Source organism: Diadema antillarum, unplaced genomic scaffold (assembly GCF_040938485.1).
Source record: "Diadema antillarum isolate AM-2024a unplaced genomic scaffold, OU_Dant_1.0 seq00001676_RagTag, whole genome shotgun sequence".
Lineage (NCBI taxonomy): Eukaryota > Metazoa > Echinodermata > Echinoidea > Diadematoida > Diadematidae > Diadema > Diadema antillarum.
The window spans coordinates 581,866-609,436 of record NW_027272371.1 but is presented as its reverse complement, the minus strand read 5'-3'; the positions used below and the strand labels follow the sequence as shown (position 1 = coordinate 609,436).

Below are 27,571 nucleotides of genomic sequence, written 5' to 3'. Positions count from 1 at the left end.
CGACCCTATGCATTACCACTCTACTTCGTCATCTTTTCTATACTGGTACCAACACGCAGACTACAAGTATCATTATATACAATGTATATATATTTGGGTTTCATTCAATTTCATGGGTCATTTCAGGACTTGATGAATACATTATACTTGCAATATCGAAATTCTTTAAATCTACTTACCCCCCCCCCCAAAAAAAAAAGCAACCATAACAGAAATATGAAATGAAAATGCACAGTAACTTTAAGTTTTCTTGTTAGCATTTATTGACAAAATGTACATATATAATACAATGCATACGATGTACAGCTATCATACCTTATGTGACATTATCATAATTTGACAAAGTTTCAAATATTTTCTCAGTTTCTTCCAAGGCTGGTGGCCAGATAGTTTTAAAAGGGTGAAAGTATAAATTCTCTAACCCCCCACCAAAATCCAAACATATCATAAAGTCAACCACTTACCGTAAGCAGACCCCCCCCCCCACTTTCAACTAGTATTGGTGTTACTGCAGAAACTGAACAGTTAAAAATGTGACCTCTATAAATGACCTGACATCTCAAGAATGCTATGTCATAAGACACATATTTATGTGTGTATATATAAACGTATTATATATACACTGTATTTTTTAATTCTAAACTTCATTAAGATTTTTTGTCATTATTTCTAGCATAAGCAAAGACGTGTTCTGAGTTTACATTGGCTGGCTATTACTTTGTGTCACTTTCAAAATGACTTGGCATAAATTGAAAATGAAGACACATTCTACCCCAGATAGATATAAATACAGTGTAGGTATAAATCATAAATTATTGTGTTAGTTAAAATTGGCATAAATTGAATGATTTTCTCCAGTTCCTTTTGACCTGGCTTGGATGAGGTTAACTGTAATCAACATTAACTTAGCTTGTCATTCTCTTGATATGCGTAAGGTGTCATGATACAGATAGCTGAATGAACAACCTGAAGACCTCATGTCTCCGACTTCTTTTGAAGGGGATACGTTGTACTAAAAAAGAAACCCTCAAAACCAGTGAACACATTCAGATCTTATAACAGCTGGGCTGCAATCACAATTTTTGCTTTTTATTTCTTTTGTTTTAACCAAAAATAAAGAGGGGGCACGCACCTGGTGCGCCCCCCCCCCCCCTCTCTGGATCCGCCACTGGAAGTAACATGTTTACATCCATGCACGGTAGAACATGCTTTCGACTTATGTGAGGTCGACTTCCGTGAAGTTTGCTGCGTTGAATACTAACATTGTTTGTGTCAACATACATCAAGAGAGAGATGTACATTGTTTATCATTATTGCAGAAACAATTACATGACAATTGGCATGACAGAGGTCCAGGTGGCTAACTTTCTTCATGGCTTCTTGAATTTGCAACAATGATTAAAATGACATTCTAGGAACACAGTGGAATTCGGATACAGCAAAACTTACAAAAGTATGAGAACTTATTTAACAATCAAATTTCCTGTCCATGATGGTATTGTCTTGTGCCACGTAACAAGAACACAAGTGACAATTGGGACAGATCAAGTTGAATTTTGCAGACCACTAGCAAGGACACAGGAAACCTGTTATCAGCGTCAACAGCTAGGGCCTCAACAACAGCTAGAGCCCCAATGTATAGGGCCCCAAGTTTTCTCTTCTTCCTTTCTTTAAAACAACAACAACAACATCAACTGCCCTTGGAACCAGTCAAATCACTTTGCTAAATTTTGTTATATCAAAAGTTTGTAACATAGAGGTTTGAGAGGCAAGAAAATGAAAAGTAATTTGGACATTTAGGGCAAGTATGATTACTGCGCTGTATTAAGAGTTTGTTCAGTGTTTTTCAATGGTTCACTTTATGACATGCAGAGTCACTTGTTGCTGGGGTTGTGAGGTGAAAGGTCAGTCATTGTCAGTCCTTCCTGGGTCACATTTCATGCACATGCCCACTTTCTACTTATAAATTACAATCTAAATTAGGGCTGCGATTCTAAGTCTGGTCCTGAGTAGCAAGAGTTATTCTAATAATCATAAATAACATCCTGCCTTCTGATGGAAAATGGCTCATACCAAACCACAAGGGGGTGGGGTGGGATGGGGACTCAGTGTTGAAAGTAATCAAGGCATGATTTTAAAGACAAAAGATCCTTCAAAATTTTCCCAGGCAGCTGATCAGGACATCCCTGAGCTGTTTTCGAAGTTTCTCATTCCCCTCACAGAAGATGTGTGTCGACCCCTCCTCCAGCTGTATAATGGTATCTTCCGACTCCTGGTAAGTACAGAAAGAAAACCAGTGAGTATTGGTAATCTCCATTGAAATATTTTTAGGGCAGAAGATGTACTGGGTAAACTACACAAGTATAGGATGTGAAATAGCCTGACATCGAATAAGAAGTTATAGTTCATTGTGAAACTTGTGCTTTCATTGCAAGTATTTCCCTGCAGTTGTAAAAAGCCAAACCTTTGTAGAAATATTATGTGAATAGAAGCACAATGCAGAAGGAATTGTATTGACATGCCTCACTGGCCCAGAGAAAGGTGCGGGTACACAAAAGTGTGTGACACACCTTTGTACCTCTCGAAGACACAATGGAATCAAGTCACTTAGTCTCACAATACAGACCCTAACAAATATGACAGAAAGTGTTTATTTTCTCAACCATAAGGTTTATAATGCACTACGCTTCACATTTGTAATGCCCTGGTATACTAGTAGATAGATATACAGTCATACTTGTCTGAATAAAGCAAGCAAGTGATATCTAATCAAAATATCAGGGAAACTTATACACAAAAAAGTGTAAAGGGTTAATGAAAGGGTTAATGAACCCCCCCCCCCCCAAAAAAAAAAAAAAAAAAAAAAGAAGCTTAAACTAAACAGAATGTTTTGAAAACATTATGGATACACTAGATCATCTTAAATGGTGTTTGAAAACTTGGAAATGACAATCAAAGTTGTGTGACTGCAGAAACTTGCACAAGGTTCCCCTTTGCACAGAATTCCTGCATTGTGCACAATACAGTGCATTACATTTTGTAAACACTTACACACTGGCACACACACACACAGCCTCCCCCACACCCACACATACACATACACAAGATTAAGAATTTGGATGAGAACTTAAAGGACAAGTCCACCTTCATATACATAAGAATTGAGAGAATGCAGCAATATTAGTATAACACATCAGTGAAAGTTTGAGGAAAATTGGACAATCCGTTCAAAAGTTATGAATATTTTAAGTATCTGCGCAGTCACTGCTGGAAGAGAAGACTACTACAGTGTATGATGTCACATGCGTACAACTATATAAGGAAAATAAAAAGAGAATTTCACAAAACTTCACTTTTTGAATAAAGTGCACAGTTCTTCGACTTGCTACTGACGTATGTTAAGGGTAATATGTGACCCGCTACAACAAAAAGGTCCTAAAGTCGCGCACGGTCGAAGCCGTGGAAATCGAGTTTGAAGTCAGAGCACTAAAATTGGTCAAAACTTACGATTTTCTGATTTTGATATATTATTGGAGTCTAACATGTCTTCTTTCATCTGTCGAAATTTTGAAGCAAAATGATCAAAGGAAAGATTAAAAAATAGCATTTTTCTGAGCCATGTTTTTTGGCGTTTCAACGAAGCAGAAACTGGTTCGAAAATTTGGATTGAGCGCCACAGATAGGTTCCGCCCCTAACAACGACCAGAGTGATCTCATTGGTCAGTTTGCTGCTTAGCGAAGCGTGAAGCTCGCACACTGCCCAGTCGACTGGTGCGTGCGGGCGGGGTGCGCTATGCTCAGCCGCTTCTCACATCCTGGTCACTGATTGGTTGGTGAGGAGACCGTCGACGCTGATGTGCTTGAATGAACTCTTCGGGGGTTGCTAGGGCTTACCTTCTATTGTCCAGAGGTGAAAACTGACTTGCGTGTCCCTTGATCGCGATTGCGTCGAAAGGAAGACTTTAAGGGCGCTTTTCTCGAAACAGTGATTTTCCAGACGTCTCGAGATACTCTCTTTTAAACATCGATATATCCACAGCCGATTGTTTTTATAAGATGTGTTATATATCAATTTAAAGCAGAAAGATTAGGGGATTATATCATGCAATTTTCAAATAATCGACCACGCCCGACTTTAGGATCATTTTGTTGTAGCGGGTCACATATTATTCCCCCTGCCTTCTGAAAGAGAGAAGTCAAGTGTTCTTTTGTTATGGGAGAAAAATGGAAATATGTTGAATTTTCTTTATTCTTTCTTTATATCGTTGTACTCATGTGACATCACAAGCTATAGTAGTCTTTTCATCCAGCCGTGAATGAGTAGAAACTTCAAAAATTCATAACTTTTTAACGGATTGTCCGATTTTGCTCAAACTCTCACTGATGTGTTCTACTAATATTGCTGCATTCACTCAACCCACATGTCTACGAGGGTGATCTTGTCCTTTAACAGCCTTTGCCCTGTCTCATAGAATGTATAAATCATGATATTGTCACAGTGTACAATGTACGCATGTCTATAAAGAAAACATACACTAGGTACGGGACAATCACTCACAAAACAAATTAAGCACATTAATGCAAACAAGTCTACGCCTGTAAAAGCACAAACCGTTGAGCACTTCCTGCAACATGAAACTAGCACACACAAAAAAGCATGCAATCTTTTTTTTGTTTGTTCTATATGATACGATTTCATGTTTTGATTCGCCAGGATTAAAAACAAGCAAAATTCATCTCACTAGGCCAAGCTCAAATAATAACTTAAAAAAAAAAGAATTGTTTTTACAGTCTTTGGTTTCCGAATTAAATACAAGATGAATATTCCTCATATTTATAACACTGCCTTAATACTAATACAATTGTTCTTCATTTCACATAAACATTGTCACTTATCTTATACTTTGCTTTGCTTTCACTGTGTGTATAAAACATTGATCTCTGTTTTTCTGTGTTAAATTCCTCGATACAATTACCTGTTATGGTTCAGTGGTCTTAATGCATTTTGCATAAGATGCAAAGTTTTTTTCATTCCCTTTCTGAGTTTTTATCAACAGTTAGGAATTATAATACCATTCTCAGTAAATCAATCAATGCATTTCAGTATGTGTGATCTTAACAGCTGGTATAATAAACTAAACTTTCAATTTCACTTTAACCACTGTATCAAAGGCATGGCCTTCACTTTTATTTTGTTTTGTTTACATTAACTCATTGCCTACATTAACCTCATTTATCCTATAGACAGTCTATAACATGCTGAAAACCTGGCAGGGAACAGGTTAAAGTGAAAGCACTGTTTGGTGAAAACATGTGGCATTTATGAATTTGCAATTTGGTATTGTAAGTAAAATTTTGATGTAACTCTCAACATTTTCACACAGGTCGAGAAGCATAATTGTAATGCTGAATTACAATTAGGATTGCAGTTACGATTTGAATCATTGTCTGTTCACGTGATTGAGGAAGGCTTGGCGGATTCTGAATTTGTTTTGAAACTTTGAATATCAGAACGAAGAGGGGAGGCCTGGCTTCTTTCCGAGTTCCTATCAATCACTCTTGACCAGTAAGCAGTACGCGCTTTGACTGCTTTGCTATCCGGCCAAACACGGAGCACGCTTGACGCTCTTGCAGTGTACTGTAGTGGGACATGGATCACACAGCTGCTTTCGCTTCGCAAGCAATTGAAAAGTGCGGTTTTTCTGTAGAAGTGGTTAAATTGTCACCCTAAGCTCCACCCCTATAAAACACCATCTAAAAGAAATTCCATTCACACAACTATTTTGTTCTGTAATGCTGGTGAATCGTGATTGGAAAACACCGCTGGACCATTATTTGAAACTTAACTGGAATGGCAATTCAAATCACCCTCCCTGATTCCAGTTTGCATTCACATGGCAATAATGTGTGATTTGAATCATGATACTAGTGATGCATTATCATAATCGTGTTTCAAATCATGGTTCTCGGTATGTGTGAAAGCACTCTGATTACTTTAATCTTGGGCATGGTGCAGAATCGTACTCTACGTATGAGGATGTTATTTTGCTCTTACCAAATGGATGATGTGCCCAGACCCTGTGCTCTCCACCTTCACATCTGACACACCATTCTGCGAGGGAAAAAGCAATCAAGTCGTTACCATGGAAACAGCGAGGATAAGAACAAGGCTGTAGTATGGGTGATGTCGTCCTGTGATATGCGATTTCCATCCCTGTTGGATATTTAGTGGGCATTTCTACTGTTAAACTAATGTCACATTGAATAAGTTCACATGAAAATTTGAGCCCATTTTTAATGAATGAGGTAGAAAGGTGCTGATTTGTTAATCTTGATGACTGTCGTGAATGAAATCATCAGCACTACAAATTTTACACTATCAATCTGAATCATCTGCACAAAATTATTAGTATTATTTAAATCAATGAAATTCTTGCATCACGTTGTTTCTATTGCAACTGATTGACAAATTGCCCTACATCGACATAAATGAATTTGTCAATTATTTGCAATCAAACCAACTTGAAGCAAGAATTTCATTTATTTGAATAAATATGCAGTACCTGCTGCATGCTGTAAGGATTAGAACAAGCACTACTCTGGCAGTCAGACAGAAGCTCGGTGGTCTACTGGCTATGACATCTGTCCTGTGATCAGGAGGTCATAGGTTGCAATCCTTCCTGAGTATGTATGCCCATGAGTTTTATCGTGGCTCCTACTAAACACTGATTATATCAGTGCTTATTCAAGACGATATAGGGCAATCTCTTATCATTATTATTTTCATTTTCATTCATCATAGTTATGAATGATAATGATAATGATACTACTACTACTTCTACTACTACTACTACTACTACTACTACTACTACTACTACTACTACTACTACTAATGATAATAAATACTACTACATAATAATGATAATAATAATAATGATGATGATGACAATGACGACGATGATAATAATAATGGTAATAATTATAATAACAACAACAACAATAACATCAATAATAATAACCATCATCATCATCATCATCATTGTCACCTCAACAAACGAAGATTGCAGTTTGCCACTCACAGCTAAACTGAAATATCCCAATGTGACACTTACCGATGCTAGACTTGAAACAAACTCTTCCACATCCACATTGCCATAGACGTACTGCTTTGGGTGTGTTGTGTTGGACTTGAGACTGGCTCCTCCCTCATCCTCCCTCTTCCTCTTCCTGGGGGGTTGCCCTGACTGGGCCTGGGTGCCGGCTTGGGGAGAAGGCAGCTCCTTAACAACCAAGATGAGACAAGGAAACATAGAATCAGCCAATTTGGAGTTACATTGTAGCTAATGTACACACTGGTACAAATGAACTTTCTTTTCTTTTTTTCAAATGGTAAGGTACTTCATTCATTTTCTAAGCAACATACTGCATAAGTGTGCCAGATGTAACAATTCATAGAATTCATTAATAACGTTCAAAGAATGAAATTGGTGACTAGGTAGTCAGTCAATCAACATTTGGAGAAATATCCATTTCATCACTTTGCTTGGAATGTATAAAAATTTTTCTATTACAACACTGATAAATACCAGGCTTGCTGTCATGTGATGTGTTGGCAAGCAGCATTTTATAGGGATTACCTGAATAATCATTACACAGCAGATGCTCATCTCTGTGATTTTAAGAGCAACATGCCTGCTGGCACAAATGGCCTTTTTCTGCTCATGCATAAAGCTGAACTCTAGACTGGCCTATAGTGTATCACCATGGAAACCGTATGTACCTCATGTTCTCCTGTCTACATATCAATGTGGGGAGGAATGACATCTAGGTTATGTTCTTATTGTAGCTTGAAGTCTGCTGTGTGAATGCAGTCGTTCTAAAAGGATCAAAGGATCTGGGAGATGGGGTAATACACAAGGAAATGATATGACGGAAAAGGGACGACAAAGTACTGTATAAGCTGTTATTTTCGCGAGGGTTTCATTTTCGCGAATTTCACGAAACACAGTTGAATCGCCAATTTATCAACACGTGAAAATGTCTCTATACGTTAGGGTAATAGTGCATTTACGTTAGCGTCGGTGTCAGTTTGCGAAAACTACACCTCGCCAAAATGTCTATGACCTCCTCATTCGCGAAAATATCTGTACGCAAAAATAACAGCGAATAAAGTAGTATCTGACTGGCTGTTGACAGAGCAAGAATGAAACGATGTGTATAATCTCTTGGGGGAAAATATAACTCATGCTGGAATGCCAAATGTTATATTACACCTATTACTATAGTTACAAAGTGTACCTCTGGAAAGACAGTATCTGTGTAATGCTATATGATGACAATTATATCTGATTTTAAAAATACAAAACCTCTTCACATTTTATGCGGTGTAACGCCATTAATGCTCCTAAACCTGAGGTAAATCTAAAACACATCTCTGTCCATCCTTACCTCAAGGATGTATCTGTTGTCATGAGCATTGAGTTGTCCGGTTACCGTAGCAACAAGAACACCTGGCTGGAGTTCGGTTGGTGCAAGATTCATGGCCACCTGTGGAATAGATTGTAGTGAGTGAATCAAAAAAGACTGATTTTTCTTTATCTTTCTTTTACATAACTTGTAGCTTTCTTACATGGATAAAAGCAGTCATGAATTAAATGCTTCATGTACAATCATGCTCATCAAAACGTAAAGCATTTAGTCTCTACAAAGATCCATGTCATTTCAAGGGCTAACAGTGTTTGTTGTGTTCTTGGTGTTACATTCTCTGGGCATTGCATGTTCTTGGTGTTACTTCTCTTGGTATCATATTCTCTTGGTGTTACATTCTTCTGGTGTTACATGCTCTTGGTGTTAACTTCTCTCCTAGAAAGCCACTGGAAAGTAATAATATTGTCTACAGCATTCTCCCAAACAGTTGTGCTTTGAATGCAATCATAAAAAAGAGGAGGTTTATCACTGGCAAGAAGTGAAATGGATGGTACCTCCGGTGTGATCTCCACTTTCTCAAATCTCCTCTGCACCAAGAGGTTGACAACATCTCCCCGTTGGTATGGTGTTGGTGCTGGTTCCTGGAAAACACAGACAACACAACCCAACTCAGTACCACCATCTCACGATGGTCATAAACATTGCATACAGACCGACTGTCAATGGGATGGACAGGGTTAGCGTCTATCTGTCAGGAGCAAAAGAACCCTTACATCAGTTTATCTTTTTCTTACACTCTACTACTCTTCCTTCTCCTTCTCTCATTCCCCTCATCCTACATCTCTGCTGTCTGCTATTTCCTCTTCCTCTTCAAGGCAACACTCTGCAGATCATTCATGGCTTGACATTTCATATCCTACTTGGGGGCACATCACCGAGTGTCGACAAAATATACATACCATAGTATGTATAATACACTCTGACTAGCATAGCCTACCATCTATCTGAAACAAGATTTTAGATATTGGTGACTGCTCATGGACATGGAACACTATAGAGCAGTGGTTTCATCAAAGAAAAAGAATGAACTTTGTCTCAAATACAAATATCTTACACAACCATAAGGTGAAGTACACTAAAAATACAGAAAAGGGAGAAAGGAAGAAGGAAAGAAGGAATTATCATGAACCATGTGTATATTCCTGAAAGTGATCATTGTTGATTATATTGTACCATACAGAAACAATAAAATGAAATGAAATGAAATGAAATGAAAAGAAGGAAACAAGATGAAATAAAGAAGAAAAAAAGGAAGAAAGAAAGAAGGAAAGAAAAGAAGACTTACCACTTCCACCACGAGGTCTGTCCTGAGAGGATGAGATGGAGGCGGACTGAGATACGCCTCTGGGAGGACCACTTGTAGGGGCTGATGAAGGACAAGTGTACAATGTACCAAGTGATGGAAATATTCACATGCAATTTTACTCTTCAAAACAAAAAAAATTTTTAGTATAAATATTTATAATGCATGCAGTGGAATACCCTGTGATGTTTTGACGTGAACGACAATCATTATCACCGAGTGGAATACGGACTGTAGAAAAGACATCAACAAAATTTGGAGACACACAATGTGGTAAAGATATTACAGATTATGCCCTGGTTAAGTGGTCTATATGATACAAACTCATCATTTGTTATTGCTGTATGAGAACGATAATAATAATAATTGTCACTGCACATCAAATAGTGTATATGCCTCTATGCGCTCAAGGGAAGACTATGGAATATAGAATTGCAACAATACCGAGTTTCATGTTTGCTTATTAAGACTCTCAAAAGATGCATTTTCAAGGCAGCCATGATTGAGGTGCTTGTCTTAGATTCTAAGGTAGATTATTCCATGAAGTAGTTAAATAAGTTAACCATGTAGAAATATGTGCAACTTTGCACACTGCAGTGTTAAGACTGACACATGTCAGAGACTCCAACCCAAAGTACCTTCTGATCTGGAGATTCTCCCGCCTGAAACCCCTAGCAAACGGGAGACTCAAAGTTGATGTGTGCGAAGCGCGAAATTCCCAGGGTTCTAGATGCTCTCTGGTGCTATCTAAGGCTTATTTTTCCAACATACGATAGAAATATGTAAGAAATCCTTTCCAACGGGAGACAAAGAGCCAGGGCGGGAGAAATTAAATTTCAAACGGGAGAACGGGAGATTTTGCAAAAATGGGTTTTCGGCGGGAGATCTCCCGTCGAAAACGGGAGAGTTGGAGTCTCTGACATGTAAACTATGGACTCTTGTATAAATCTTGAAACAAACAGACAATCAAGAATTGATCACAAAAATCTCCACTCAGACATTTTGTTTCCATGACAACCAACCTACCTTGAGGTCCTTGATGAGCTTGTTGGCCTGAGGGAAGGTGAGGGCGGTGTCGATAGGAAAGTAACAAGCCTTCATGGCCAGGGGTTGGTACGGTGCCAGGGCATCCAGATAGGCAAAGTCAGGCTCTGGGGTGGAGACAGAGTGAACAATAGACTTTGTCTTTATCCTTTCTTTTTAGGGGTCTAGGGTAATTACCCCCTGGGCAATTACCCCAGACCCTTCCCCTAACCCTAACCCTAACTCAAACTCTATACCCTCAACCCAACCCTAACCCTAATCTCTACTCTAACCTTTATAGTCTGAGAGCTGGCTGCTGGTCAATTTACCCCATCAAGCCCATAAGGTTTGACCCCTGAGAGTTGCTGGGGCCACCCTCCTCATTAAAAAAATGCCCGTCAGCCTGGTCCCTGAGGGCGGGTTCGGCCCCCAGGGACCCCCCGAAAAGGCCCTCCGGCGGGTGTAATTTACCCCATAGAGCCCATGGACCAAACTTGGCCTATATGAATGTCCTATGGGTGTACATAATCAAAATATAAAAACTGACAAAATATCTGGTCGGGAAAGGGGTTGCCAGACCGCTTGTTTGCAGGCATAAAAACCTTGTTTTTGGTCAAGGAGTCTGCGCCAAGACTACACTGTCCCATAGGCCCTGTACTGTAGCGTCTCCCAACAGGCTGACGGACAGTGCCAGTTAGTGCATGTAGTAGTCTTGGCGCAGACTCCTTTACGCCCAACAAGGGTTTGTGCCTGCAAACTACCCGTTATACCCTGGGACCCAGGGTAGTTTGCATGCACAAATTGACCACACACACACCCACACCCACACACACACACACACACACGCGCACACACACACACACACACACACACACACACACACACACACATTCACACATGACTCTATGTATACTAAGAATACCGTAACACAAAACATGACCAGTGGTTTCTCCATACAGCCATGATACCTTGCACATACCTATAATTATTATGTTCATAAGTTTTGAATGTTTTACATCGATACTATCAGTGAACCTTCAAGCAGGAACACTGAAGAGATTTTGAAATTTGTGTGAAATTGTATTCTGTTTTACTGGCCACACAACCTGCTTACCCTTTATTATGTATCCACCATATAAGACAAATATATATACATACATATATATATATTTGGAAAATGCTGAAATAAACCCTTTGTTGTGAGTAGACTTCAGTTTCTCAAATCATGCATTATACTGTATGATAGACTAAAATGTGAAATTATGTTTGATATTATATGAAATAAATTCATGCCAAATACTGGTCAGTTCAGGAATCATAAGACTGCAACTGAAACATGTGCAATGCTTGTAGGCCTACATTATACGTAATTTATGTAAGCTTTAGTCTTCCATAGAGTGTGATGCATGGTTTGATGTGTAATTGCCATGGTTTTGAATGGCAACTAAATCATAAATATGAACTAGGACCTGCATTGTAACTGTATATGGTATGTGACACCCTGGAAGTATACACCCTGCAAGTATTATCTTTTTTTTTTTTTGGGGGGGGGAGGGGGGTAGACAAAGTATCTCAATGAGGAGTTGACAAAAATTCTAATATAAAAGAGAACACAACATGTAAATGCTCTCAATGTGCATGTTATTGTTAAAGAAAAGAAATTAAGCTAACATTTCATTTAGCTGGTAATTTTATGTTTCACGTTGTGTGTATATGTCCCGGGTTAACGGCAATCATATACTATGATGCGCTCTTTGCAGTGTGTGACACCGTAGGTTGAGTTTTGTTTGTGTGGGGCTGGGGAACTGAAGATGAAGTACAGTGTATCTCCAGAAATAAGGAGTTGACAAAACTGCTGATATAAAGAGACCACAAGACCAAGTTAATACTTTCAGCCTATATGCTATATAAAAAGAGAGCTATTATGTTTCAACTTGGTGTGTACTGGTCACGGTCATTGGCAGTGTTTGCAGTATGTGACACCATTTGTGTGGGGCTGGGAGCTATTATAAATAAAATATATCTCCAGAAATAAGAAGATGACCAAAAAAAAAGCGCTGAAGAGATGAAGAGAACACAAGATCAAAGTAAATGCTCTTGGCCTGTTTATTTCCATTACAGAAAGTTAGCATTCTATTGTGAAGCTTGTTATTTGAGGTTCCAAGGAAGAAATACATGTATATAGAACACCGTAATTACATGTTCATTAGTATTATAGATATGCAGATATTTGCCCAAAACTATGAGGTGACATGCACTACTGAGTATGAAAATTGATCAATATCATTTCCAAAACCATTAAGCTCCTTCCTTATGTTATGCAGTTTATTCTGATTTGGAATTTATTAGAGTCAAATAAAGGAAATGTTGGCATGGATGCTGTAATCCTTGCCTACTGTATTTTATACATCAAAGGGTGGTTTTTATCAGCCAAAAACACAAAAAGTTATTAGTTTGAGGTTTTCAAAGGAATCTTATATTAGGATTGAGACTTGTTATTTGTATCTAAAAGAGGATATCAAGCAGGAGAAAAAGAAGTAATCCAAGAGACATCCCACTTGTTGACATAAACTTTATTAAAGTTATGTTTAATGCACGGTTGATGAAAATGTTTACTTAAATGTGTTATACAACTGGCCTTTAGTGCTGTTGTGGTTGGTCTTAAACTGAAGTTTACTCACAACAAAGGTTTTTCAGCATTTTCTGAAAAGCTCTATTTGAGTCTCATAAGGTGAATACATCATACAGAAAGAGTAGGCTGTGTGGCCAATAAAACCTAATACAACTTCACACAAATTCCAAATTTCTTCAGTGTTCCTTAAAGGTGTATTGATAGTATCCATGTAAAACATTCAAAAGGTATGAACATCTTATAGGTTTGACATTTATTATGTGCAAGGTATTATGGCTGCATTAATGAGAAACCTATTAATTGTAACATGTTTAGTGTTATGGTATATACAGTTGTACATAGAGTCATGTGTAAACATATGTGTGTGTATGTGTGTGTGTGCGTGTGTGTGTGTGTGTGTGTGTGTGTATGTGTGTGTGTGTGGGGGGGGGGGGTGGGTGTGTGTGTGGTCAATTTATGCATGCAAACTACCCTGGGTCCCAGTGTATAACGGGTAGTTTGCAGGCAATAACCCTTGTTGCGCGTAAAGGAGTCTGCGCCAAGACTACTACATGCACTAACTGGCACTGTCTGTCAGCCTGTTGGGAGACGCTACAGTACAGGGCCTATGGGACAGTGTAGTCTTGGCGCAGACTCCTTGACCAAAATCAAGGTTTTATGCCTGCAAACAAGCGGTCTGGCAACCCCTTTCCCGACCAGATATTTTGTCAGTTTTTATATTTTGATTATGTACACCCATAGGACATTCATATAGGCCAAGTTTGGTCCATGGGCTCCATGGGGTAAATTACACCCGCCGGAGGGCCTTTTCGGGGGGTCCCTGGGGGCCGAACCCGCCCTCAGGGACCAGGCTGACGGGCATTTTTTTAATGAGGAGGGTGGCCCCAGCAACTCTGAGGGGTCAAACCTTTTGGGCTTGATGGGGTAAATTGACCAGCAGCCAGCTCTCAGACTATTACTCTAATCTTTAGTCTAACCAGTATTTAGCCGAAGGGTAATTGTCCTCGAGTGTAATTGGCCTGATACACTTTTTAGCTGTATATATGGGGCTGGAGTTGTATCTTTTAGTGATAGTGAATTCTGTAATCTCATTGGTCAGATCAACCACAGAATATTTCCTGAATTTTGTGAATGAGGTCATTACCCCTGTTATATTTCCTGTTTACTCATAAAACCTGAGATTGTGTGAGCAGCATCTATGACAATTACAAAAAATATATCAAACCTACATCAAATCCTTCTCACGTTTAAGATCAATTTTGGCTTCTTGGTTGTTTTGATAATTACAATATAGGGTCATTTGAAATATTCCAAGTAACTGGGAATAGGGGGTGTTTCATAAAGCTGTTCGTAAAGTTACAAACAACTTACGAGCAACTAGTGATCAGTTCTGATGTGCTATACTTATCAGAATTTCAATAATTCAGCACAAGAACTAATCACCAGTCGTTCGTAAGTCGTTCGTAACTTTACGAACAGCTTTATGAAACACCCCCCTGGTCTATGGAGGTGAGACATACCAATGAAGAGGATGGTGTTGTTGCTATTCTTGCCCCACAGCTCCATGAAGTGGACGGCATCTCCCATTCTCAGGGAGGGGTGTCCAGTGAAAACAACACAAGGCGTCTTAAACTGATTGCTAAATTCACCTAGGAAGAATGACAAAAAAATTTGATGACTAACAGAAATTGTGCAGTACACAAAGGCAACATAATGACAATGTTTTAGAGCACCATTTGAAACTGATACAAGACTTCATATCATATCATATTACACGATATATTCGTGGAGTCATGCTTGATTATTTGAGAGCTGCCAAAATCTGTAGACCCAATATATCAAAACGGTGCACATATGCCATTATTTCTACAATTTCTAAAAAATCATATTTATTCATATTTTTTCCAAAGCATATTTTCTTCTTTTGAATAAAGAATAAATAACATACTGAACACTGACAAACTATACTCATTGACAACTTTGTTACCTGGCTTTACAGCTTTGTAAATCTTGCATGACAGCTCACATGCTCATAGATCATACATTTATAGAGCAGCATAGTGAAGATGTCACAGTCATTTGTTCAAGCATGGTTTGCAACTGTTGTGTTCACAGATATTTGGGCTACCTGAGGTTGTCAAGAACCCGTTTCCATGGTAATGAATGGCTATGCTATCACACGTTATACACCATGGGATGTTTAAATCATTGTGCAAAAATCCTTACCATGCACACTGGGGAAGTGTTTTAACCTCCCAACCTTGATCAGCTCTGCGTGGGGAAATGGAGGTTCTGGCAGGTACACCTTTGACTGTTTGACACCACATAACCTGGGAGGAATTTGGATGATATGCAAAGCAGTGTGATAGAATAACAAAAATTGTAGCATTCATCTGTAAACTTATTTGAGATGACAAATGGGCAACAGCGAAACCTCATGTTGAGTTAATAGTTAGTTCATCTGTTCACAAGTGCATGATTTCTCTCTGATCCATTTTCTTCACTGGAAAAATACACATGTAGATGAGTGGTCATGGCATTAGCATCATTGAATAACCTATAGGAGCTTATCTTTACTCATCCTATTGAAGGCGAGTCCTGAACAAACTCGGACACGTGTCTATGGGAAGTACATTTAGTAGCAAAATCAGTCCATCCTCAACAGATTTATTTGTGTTTTCATATACGGTATACATAAACCATTATCGTTCATTCCTTGGGTCACAGACGACATTTGAGTTTTCTTGATTTTTACACTCATAGCTGTTAATTGCCAATTGACTACACTGATTGTGTGTGACTGGTGCACAAGCTCTAGAAAGATTAGATGTCATTCCAGCTAGACAATGTGCATTAAACTTCATGTTATAAAATACAGGTCACTGGTGCTCAACATGTTTTATCTGCATGACCTACAAGCTACGAATCACCAACATCTCATAAGCATTTCAGTAACTGAGACTTATCAGTAAATCTTTGAAAGAAAAGTTTGTCCACATAATACTGGTGAATATTTGAGAGTCTGATTGCTTTGGTCTGAGCTGTTTACAAGCAGACCTGTATCTTATGGGCCACACACAAGTTGGGATGACACAGAACCAAAAGTTATCAGACATCATGAAAACACCACTCTTTTCCAAACAAAGTCAAACTACAGAAGCACTCCGAGAGTGCAGACCTTTGCCAAGCAGCTCATTTCCACCACTGATCTTGTTCTTCCAGAGATCAGTGATTTTCACCTATATGACCATTGTATGCGTGCTGAAAGTCGCCCGATTTCCCAAAATAGAGGCTTTTTGGGGCGTCATCAACTTCAAGCTGCGTGGCGCACCTCCCCTTAGCAGAAAGTGGAGCAAGCACTGTAGTGCGCATATGAAAACCTCAAAAATGCGCCGCTTGAACTCCTAAGTTCATTGAACCTATCTGCCAAAATATTGAAAATCTTTCATAAAATCCACAAAAATTGCCGGATCACTGCCAAAATTTAATCACCTGTTTCTTACTATCTGCCAAAATATTGAAAATCTTTCATAAAATCCACAAAAATTGCCGGATCACTGCCAAAATTTAATCACCTGTTTCTTGTGTCATTCTCAACCTTTCCTGTAAGTTTCACGCAAATCCATTACAACTTTTTGATTCATTTTGCATACAGACAAACAAACAAACAAATGCCAAAGAAAACATAACCTCCTCCCTTGGCAGAAGTAGTAACTTCTCAACAAGAATCAAAGGTATGAACATAGCGACTGGTCCTGCAAGTTTGAGAGTTGACCATCGTTGGGACAGCAATATTTGGCAGTAAAACACACTCACACACTTACCACTCCGAGAGGATCTGGGAGAAGGCAAGGGAGCTGTCTGCTACCGGTGAGATGAAGTACAAGGGGGTCTGCATCAGACCGGCAGACTCCATGTAACTAGCCAGACACTCAAAGAGGTCATAGATCACGCCAGAGGGATAGCATGGGACTAAGACGTTCCCTCCATTCTTGATAGTTAGGGCTGTAACATATATTAACAATTGAAGAGAGAAAAAAACAATGATATGAATGAGATGTGAAAGTCAGTTGAAATTGTTGTGGCTGTAAAATCACTTGTGAGGCAAGAGAAGGAAGAAATCTGATGTCACTATCACAGTATGGAACAATCTGCAAAATCCTAACAGCCGACTACTTCAATTATTTAAACTATCTTGGAATGGAGACTGTTAAAGCAACGACAGTAAAAATCCAGAGAGAGTCGGAACACACAACATTAAACTGGCATTCTAGTCACTTTAAATGATGTAGAAAAGAGGTACACCATGTGAATGTGATGTAAAAGCAGCATGTACAGCAAGATTTTCAAGTCACCTCGGGATGGAAGGTGAGCTGCTTCTACCCTTATCCATTGACAACATTTACAGCGTACAAACCAAAGAGAGATTTAGATGCATGAAGAAGAAGAATATCATCTGCACCTGCTGCTTTGTGAATAACTTTAATGTGTGCAGAAGTTGCGTGATATAATATATCACTGCATTCAACACATTAAATCACTACAGAATGGCAAGGGATTTTTGAGCTGTTTATAGAGACTTGAACCTACTGAGTGTACTGCAGAATTCTCCCAGCATACTGTCAGGGTTGTGGGCTGGTGTCTGAGTGAGCCCCGTTAGGATGAGGACATCACTATTTTTCAGACTCTCCTGGCTGATAGGAACAGAGTGTGTGGTCAAAACCGACGAGGCAGAGACGTAGGATACCTGGAAGGAGATTTAAACAGGCCCAAGGTTGTGAACACACTTATTGTTGAGGTTACCACTTGAGTAAATGATGCAATTTCTTCGTTTAAGGCAATGAAATGGCACCTCTGCACTCTAACTTGTCATTTTATTGCACCTTTATCAGGAATCCCTGAAATATCTTCATAAAACATCTCCATGACAAGTGTTTATTACCTCCGCCAAGGGAGGAGGTTATGTTTTCGTTACTGTTGGTTTTTTCGTTTGTTTGTTTGTCCGTGTGCAAAATAACTAAAAAAAGTAGTTAACGGATTGTGATGAAACTTGCAGGAAAGGTTTAGAATAACACAAGTAAAAAACGATAAACTTTTGGTAGTGATCCGACAGTTTTGGGGGAATTTATGAAGGATTTTTGATATTTTGGCAGGTAAGGTCAATGAAATTGATAGTTCAGGCTGCGCGTATTTGAGGTTTGCACGCGCCCACTAAAGTGCGTGCTCTAGTTTCTGCTAGGGCGAGGCGTGCCGTGCAGCTGAGGGTTTATGACGTAGCAAAGGCTTCTATACTGGGAAATTGGGCGACTTTGAGCACACAATGCTATAAGTACTGGTACATACGTATGGGTGGAAATCACTGATATCTCTATGGAAGAACAAGGTCAGTGGTGGTAAATGAGCTGCATGCTTGGCAGAGGTCTGCGCTCTCAGAGTGCTTCTCTAGTTTATGTTGCTATCATGTCTTTTCTGTGCCTTTGCTGTAATTGTTAAAATCTGAGAGAAGCATAATTAGTTGTGCAGGGCTTATACTTGTGCTCTGTATCAAATAATCTCCGTATCATATGAATGTAAATTGTTTAATTACAGCTCACACAACATCACATAAAATGCCCACTGCTGACTGTTCAACTCCTACCAGATGCCATGAAGCTGATAAAAGCATCTACTGTTGATCAGAAAACTAATGAAACAAGGCTGATGTCAGAATTTGGTCTGCTTTCTAGAGCACTTCAGACTGTTCTACTCAAATGTTCACAACTTTTAGACTACATTCCAAGAAGTCTGGCTGTGCAAAAATCAGGACTTTGGGTGCCTGTTTTATCCAAAAAGTGACAATCTTCCAATGGTGCAGTTGACAGACGAGGGAGCCCTCCGTCTCGTAACTCACCTTCTCGTAGGCCGAGCTGATGATCCAGTTACAGCTCCCCAGGCAATAGCCAGAACTAAGTGGGACCAGGGTCAGAGCTCCAAATAGACTCTGGAATAGGCAGGTGATGTTTGATAATAAGCAACATTAGAGGGAAAGTTCCCAAAATTTAAAAATCACTGATCATGTGATTATGATGTCATTATTCCCTTTGAACACAAAATGTCACCAGATTCATATCTTCACTAGTCATATCACTAATTTATATTCTTTCTCTACTCAAAAAACATTCTCCATGGTTTTCTCCAGAATTACCACAAACATCATTTACATCCTTCAAGACAAAGTACAATATTTTTCACACATTTGTATAAAAATGATAATTCAGTGTTAATAAGCTGCTTCAATTCCCTTTCATGTGTTTTCAGCAAAGCTGAAGATGGTTGCTCAATGTATCAAGTGCCTATCCTACTGTTAATATCAATCCAATAGCAGTGTAGCAAAAGTTTTCACAGAGCATCAGATGAGTTTCTCATGCCACATGAAAGAAGAAGCTTACACTCTGGATTCAATGCTAATCTTTCCTTCAGCAGCTCATCTCACACAGCATACACTAATTTTTATGCACTGGACTACACGTCACCAATGTGATGAACACATATACAGTACTTTTTCTGGTCTTGAAGGCCCATGTTGCTGCCAGGACTCACCACTTTCTCAGAGAAGGCAGCATTTTGGATCTTGGAGATGCATGCTTTCACATTGTGTTTGCTGTAACACCTTTTCCATGAGGCAAGGCAGGGGGCCTCCTTCAGTGGGGAGGGTAGAGTCTTTAGAACCTCGGGTTTCTTCCAGAGGGAGGATACACACTTCTTGGGAACTCTCTCAATGTATTCCACTAGCTCTTCCATCATTTGCCTTTAAAACAAAAAGATATGAAAGACAGCATTATATCTTACATTGAATACTTGCAATTTATACATTGTGGCATTTATTACTATTTTGATTGGTGTACATGCTAGAAATTTTCTCAAGCCAATTATGCGATATGAATATGAATATCATTTGCCTTTGACTAGGACGGTTTTCGCAAAATCTTTATTCTCCTTTTCTGGACCAAAATTCTGGAATTCTCTGGATAATAATATAAAAGAAGCTTTAAGTTTTTATACATTTTCTTTAAAGTTAAAGAATCATCTAAAAACTTCGTACGCAGCATAATTCATTTTTCTTTTTTTACTTTTGATTTTCAAAGTTGTTGTTGCTTCGTTATTCTCACTACTCTTCCTTCATCAGCAAGCCCGTGCTTCTGTGCCTCCAGTGCCCTGGTTATGACCCACCATTTTCCTCTCCTCTCCCCTCCTCCCCTCTCCTCTCCCCTCCTCCCCCCCCCCCCCCCCCCCCCCCCCGTCCACCTCGGACTTACTACCTTCTTCACTACTATATCTTTATATCTTTATATTTTTCTATCCTCTCATCAATATTTTCCTTACAAGAGAGCTGCCATGTGTCTGTTAATGTGCGTCCGTATGTGTGCATGTATGTGTGTATTACTCTGTCTGTCTTTTTAGTTTGTTTGTTTGTTTGTTTGGTTTTTTTTTTGCTACCACTTAGGGAAATTTGTTGTTGTTGTTGTTTTTTTTGCAATTTTTTTTTCTCTATGAGGGGACTGCATTCTACAAGCTCTGCTTTTTAGCAGTCCCCTCTATTTTCAGCAATATCGTTTATGCATTTACCACAGTGACATAACAGTTATTTGTATCTCTGTTGATAATTTACCTATATTTTTCTTACAATGTTATTCTGTTCATCGCATTGTGGTACTGATTTCATGATGTCTGTGTATATGAGCGTTTCTTTGTATTTCTTATTTGTTTGTTGGAAGTGAAATAAATCAACTTGAACGACTTGAACTTGATATTACTATTATATGTGAACTAAAACATACTAACACAATGCAGGCGTTGACATAACACCATCTAAATCGATGCTTACACACTCCATATCAAGCTATATTTAAACTGATTTCATGGCATTTTGCTCTTGTGACAATTGCTCCCATGAAATATCTGCATGCTAAACCAAACATAAATTTTAACAAATATAACCCTAACACTAATTCTAATCATAACATGTAACTAAACCTAAGGGTGCGTTCGAGCGCTCTAAAGCAAACCAAAGCGAACTGAACTAAAGCGTACCGTACCATACTGTGCCAGATTTGAAGCGTTCGAGCACTCTGTTGAGAAAGCGTACCTCACGAGTTATTTTTAGAAGAGGTCACGCATTTCGTAGCAAGAATGTCATCCACCTGGCGCTTGAACAACTTACAGCTGTCCCGAACAAAGAGAATGATGTCTTTGCATTATGACGCATGCACATGATAGGCGCATGCTTTACAACGAACTTTTGGTACGCTTTGGTACGCTTTTGGAGCACATCAGGAGGTGGTCCACTTTTGGCTCGGTACAGTACGGTACGGTACACTTTAGGAGCGTTCGAGCGCTCCTCTGGCGCGGGTACGGTACAGTTCGCTTTAGGAGAGCGCTCGAACGCATCCTAAGACTCTATCACAACCCTAACCCTGCCTAACCCTAAATCCTTGGAAATAACAAGACTGGAGGAATTATCGCAGGAGCAAATGGTGTGTCACCATTTAATCTATGCATATCTTTCTGTCATCAGCCATGACAGAAAATTGAATGTGGCCAACACTTTCAATGAGACAATGTCAACAGCAAAATCAGTTACAAATCAAATAAGAGTAGGAAAAGCATATCCTGTGTAAAAATATCTAATATCTGATATCTGTAATTGTTCTGGAGTACTTCTGCATTGCCTGAGGAAACATGTGCACTACACACGGACTTGAATGTACATGTAACCTTGCAAATATTGCCAGCTATCTTATTTGGCTATGACCATCAATCTTTACAAGATCTTCCACAAATCCTATCAGTTTACTGTTCCACCACGGATTATGATTGCGATATCTTTGCTCGTGTTTTCTAAGATATTTCTTTGAATACGTAAATAAAGAACTTGTGATTTTTTTTTTAAATATAATTTTGCTCTGACCCCTAACATTTGACCTCCGTCTCAAGTCAATCCAATTTTGAATCACTTACAATTTTCTATGAAGGTGTGATATTTGATCTTGAAAACAAGAATGAGGATAAGCAAAGGAATTTTAATGATACACAGTGTTGTGAGGATAAGCAAAGGAATTTTAATAATACACAGTGTTAGAATTCTGAAAGGAGCATGTACAATCCAGCAGCATATTGGAAGGCTAAAAGAAAGAGGTTTAACAGAAACTGATTCACTGTTCGTTCTTACCTCCCTATCTGTATTGAAGGCTCTGTGGCATAGATCACACCATTGAAACCTGTGTACTGTTGGAAAGATAAGAATAGAATGGGTTTACATGTTTTGTCAGTTACAACTGAAGTAAAAAAGAAAAGAGAAAATAAAAAGATCTACATGTAAGTGCTTCTTAGAAGTTCAGTAACCAAACTTATGGTGAATGATTCCACACTATCAATTGATATTTGCCTATGTTTTTCTTACCAGCATGGTTTGTTCTACCGGAAGTACAGGACACAATGGTTCGTAGTCATTAAGGTGGTTTAAATGTAGTCCATGGTTCATGCAAATTTCTTGTGCATAAATGCGAGTGACAGATTTCATATGCTGACAGACATCCAATAATAACCAGACATGGATACTCTCATGGCAACACCTTCCTTCATTGCATCATAGTTGAATTAATTATGAATGAAAAGTTCTGGCGTCGAAACACAATGTGTGTAGATTCAATTGAAATCAAACACACACTTATCTATTGGATACATCTTTGATCACAAATATACTCTGTTTCACATACACTGGCAACAGTGTACAATGATATCATATGAAGGTGTATTGTATTTTTCATAATTTGACAAAAAGAAAAATGAATTAAACTTCAAGACACTAACGTAAGAACTAAGTCTTATCATCCAGTCAGACATTGCTGTAGGAAGTTGGAAAAAAAAAATCCTGAAGGCTCCTTACATAGACGCCCTAGAATTTGTGCACAGACAGAGAGACTTGACTTACCTCAGTGATAAAGGGAAGTGCCAGCATGCAGTGGTAGTTTGAGATCAAAATGGCATCGACCGTTGCCATGTCAACCATGCCCAACTAAAAAAAAGAAAAAAGAGATAAGATGGCTGTGAAAGATTGTGCTGCAGGAATAATTTTGATGAGAAGTATGTCTGATCACAATCCACACAAATCTGAGGAAAATATGTAATAAATGACTCATTGTATGCTTTGCCATTCTACTTATTGCTACTAGCATATGCTTCCAATAATTTTGGACTTAACCCGTTCTGTACGGGAACCTGGTGGCCTGTGCATTAAATCTATGGCCATTTCAGAATTCAGTATGGAACGGGTTAACATTTTTCCATCTTCAGACAACTCCACCATATTCATTCTTATAAAGTGATTGTATTTGAGTTACAAGCAGCTGTCAAACATAGGTAGAGATTATTTTCTATTTTAGACATATTAGCACTGTCCTCTGATGACACAATATCTATATTTGAGCAACTTTGTTTTACTAACTTGAAGCAAAGAAAAAAAAAAGAGTTCAAATTGAGATTCAACTGAGATCTTTACACTGCCGCAAAATACAGGCAAAAAGTTTGATGGAGTGAAATATTTACCTCTGGAGTGCAGACTTCTGGCATACCATCCACAAACACTCTCCCACAGCATTCCTTCAACTCCTAAAGGCATAAATGTTTGATACTAGACATGAATTCACATTAAACATCATGGAACTTTTAAATTTACTCTTACTGTCATGACTGGATACACTAAGTGCAGATATGGAAAGCTTGATTGTTTGACAACCATAACTTGTAAAAGCAAATATAATTTGTCATTGTATACATGGTACATATGCTCATCTTGCCCTGCCCCCAACAGCATGACGATGTCAAGAATAGGAATGCTTAAGTGGTACCTGAAGAGCACTCATTATTGCAGCATTCAAATAAAGTTGCACTAAAATTGAAAACAAATAACATTACACTGTTTTGTTGTGATACATAAATGACAAAGAATGTTATAAACAATACACTTCATGAAAGATGATCTCTGTAATCTTTACAGCTCATTTACTTATCAATGTTGGCACTTCATAACTAAAAATAATGCATTAAAGAATGCTTTACAATGTCTAGCACCAAAGTGAAGTGACACACAATTCATTCATGCTAAATTTACTCCTTTCCATTTATAGTACTGATTCATATTTCAGTAATGTGCTATGTTCATCAAAATGGCAATATTTTGCAAAGTGCCTTGTCTCCATTAAACCTTAAAATAGAGACATTGTGTTTTTACCTATGATCTCTTCTTTAACACTTCTGAAGTGAAGTGACATCAAATTACTTCACATGTTGTGTGACAACTGCATATTTCTGAACATTATACAAATCTGCAATCAGGCTGAAGGTAGCAGTCAGAATTTATCTGTGTGACATTTCTGTACTGATACCTTGGAGAGTGCTGACACTTGGCTCTTGTCTCCACTGGCTGCCTTCCATCTGGGTAGTTTGGATAGTTGTGCACTGTATAAACACGTAAGAAGGGAGAAATTAATGCAACACAAATTACATGAGGTGAGTTACACCCAACAGATCTTGAGCTGCTGTGTAAGTTACACACTGCCTCTCAACATATTATGTTTTGTATCTTGGAAGCCACATCATCACAGAAAGATAAAAATATGCGGGTGGGGAAGGTTCTAGCTGCTACACAAATTCTGTTATCAAACCATTGTTTTTTAGGAGTAATTTGTTTTGTAAAGATCTCAGGAGTGGCAGTAATTTTTTATCGTTCTCAAGGAGATAACTGTGACAAATACCGATTAAAGATTAACAACGGTAATCATGTGTTTCTGTTCTTGCTAAATGGCCTCATCTACTGTGTATGAAATGTTATGTTGAGAATCTAATAAAGATGCTATCACTCTGGAACAGATTCTACCTTCTCTATCAAGCAGTTACCAATAAAAAAGCTGTGCTCAGAGCAAGCCTTTATAGCTGAATGTGACTGCATAATAAAGTGGGTAGGTCAAAGGTGTAGTTTCATCTTTGTTCAAACACTTTGACCCCTGCTCCATACCTTGGTACAAGGGGCAAAGGCAGAAAATGCTGGAGACTCCTTAAATCAAGGCTACAGTCCAGGAGGATGGTGGTTCCTTTGAAGGTCAGTAGAAGGCATGGTGCACTGGGCTGCTCAGATAGACAGTACTAGAACATATCGAGACAAGACACAACAAAGCATACTGGTAATCCATATCTCAATCTAATGAATATAATATCCCTTTTAGTATCTCTCTGGCGAAGGCCAGGCCCGGGCTAAGTCGTAAAATTGTGAGTTTATGAATGGAAAAAAATAGCCAGCGCCGGGCTCAGGTTATTTTGATGCTGCTGTTATCAGCACCTGGAAAAAAAATGCATGACTTACTGACAAAGGTGTAACTATTGGCGAGGGTGTAAAGTATACTGTAATGGGGCAGATAACACTTTACAGAATTTGTGTCACTTATGCTTTCTTCTTCAATTTTGTTATTGGTTCTGCTATTCCAAATTCAAGAACTGAGCCAAGAAAATGTGAGTTAGTCTAATGTGATGCAGCATGCAGGGTACACATTTGAAAGCTGCGTATTGTAACTCTACCATCTTCTCTAAATAGCAATAACATACAATACACTAATCTGGCTAACATTGTACTTACTGGTACCGGGTAGTTTTTATTCCATTTATTTTTATTTTACTTTGTTTGTTTGTTTGTTTTTATTCTTTCTTTACTTATCTATTTATTCATTTATTTATTTATCTATTTATTTATTTTATTTTATTTTATTTTTTTAATTTTTTTTGGGGGGGGGATTGTACGTACGCACATTAACTCACTGAAAGTTGAGATGAGACGAGAAGTGTCCCCGGATTTTCTCATTCTTTATTCTCTCAGTTTTCTTCTTCTTCTTCTTCTTCTTCTTCTTCTTTTTTTTTAGATGGTAATTAAATATATCTCTTAATTCTCAGTCAGTAGATTTAATCAAACATGCTTCTTTTCTTGCCTCTAGAATTAGAAACTATTGCATTTGTCTACAATCAAGTAATTAAATCAGTAAAAGAGACAAAAAAATGTCATACTAAAGGAATATTTTGTGCAGGCAGCCGGCAGAACATAACCCCCCCCCAAAAAAAAAAAAAAAAAAATAAAATAAATAAATAAAATAAAATAAAAATGTTTGCTATTCATTCATAATATCATTAATCGTTAACAACTGTTGTACCAATCAATGAAATCTAACCACACATTAATTCAAATTTGTTTAAATTTATTGTTGCCTTCTGTTAAACCTGACACTCTGTCAGTCAATTAAAATTGTTATAAATCTTTAAATTAACATACCCACGATTAGGCTAGGCCCCTAAATTATATTTGATAGTAATAACTAATATTAATAATTAGCGGTACATAAAAGTTTACACCACTGGATAAGCTTACGAATTTAAATACTAGCAGTAGTCATCAACACCTTACGCCGATACCGATAGGTCTACATACCTTTTGAGAGATAAATTGCTAATTCATGGCACACATGACAAGGGTGTTTTTACAATGGTCCCATACATACATTATTTTGTTAGGACACCATCCCCGAGTGAGGGGAACTATGACCGGATAAACATTAATATCAGTACTTTTCCCAGCTTCCAATCACAATTTGAACTTGGAATTTACTTTAAAGCTTACCAATTTCATCTTAGTTGTGGCTGAAGAAGGATCACTAATATGAAAAATGTACTGTAACGAAGCAAACGTACAGACTTGTCCTCCTCGACACACACAACAGCAGGTTGCTGGAGCTTATCCACCAAACAAACACACAGACAAATGGCTGGGACCATGCGAAATTCCGCTATGCTGGGCCACGATCCCGACCGCTCCTGCCTTGCCTGCCCGCTGCAGTAGCGTAGTGGATCTAGTACGTGCGTGGGGCTGGAGATCTACACACACCGGCCTGAACCGACGTGCGTGCACAGGCGGGCACATCCCACCGTTTAGTTCGGTGGGACATCCCCTAGCCCTCACCGCCAGCAACACGCCGCCACCGGCACCGCGCTGCCCTGAGATGAGCACTGCATGCCTACCTACACTGCACTGCCCCATGCCATTGCCATGC

The 27,571-nt window shown here is 38.6% G+C and overlaps 1 protein-coding gene across 1 annotated transcript; it reads right to left on the bottom strand.

Moving 5' to 3' along the window:
- Positions 1–712: 712 nt before the first annotated feature.
- Positions 713–27,331, bottom strand: LOC139711625 (integrator complex subunit 9-like). Its single transcript, XM_071623482.1, has 19 exons — positions 27,142–27,331; positions 25,498–25,625; positions 24,869–24,941; positions 24,030–24,092; positions 23,416–23,499; positions 22,654–22,709; positions 20,025–20,232; positions 19,336–19,425; positions 18,036–18,192; positions 17,270–17,450; positions 15,672–15,775; positions 14,966–15,094; positions 10,817–10,941; positions 9,773–9,853; positions 8,982–9,068; positions 8,449–8,547; positions 7,113–7,280; positions 6,056–6,112; positions 713–2,272 (listed from the first exon to the last, which is right to left on the bottom strand). The coding sequence occupies exons 1-19, from the start codon at positions 27,148–27,150 to the stop codon at positions 2,153–2,155; spliced, it is 2,019 nt and encodes a 672-aa protein (XP_071479583.1). The 5' UTR covers positions 27,151–27,331; the 3' UTR covers positions 713–2,152.
- Between the last annotated feature and the right edge of the window lie 240 nt (positions 27,332–27,571).

Bases quoted from the DNA above. Each gene is read 5' to 3' on its own strand.
- LOC139711625 (XM_071623482.1), bottom strand. The intron at 23,500-24,029 runs GTAAATATTTCA...TCTTTTTTTTAG, and splicing joins CAGAAGTCTGCACTCCAGAG to TTGGGCATGGTTGACATGGC. The intron at 6,113-7,112 runs GTAAGTGTCACA...TTTCCCTCGCAG, and splicing joins TTGTTTCAAGTCTAGCATCG to AATGGTGTGTCAGATGTGAA.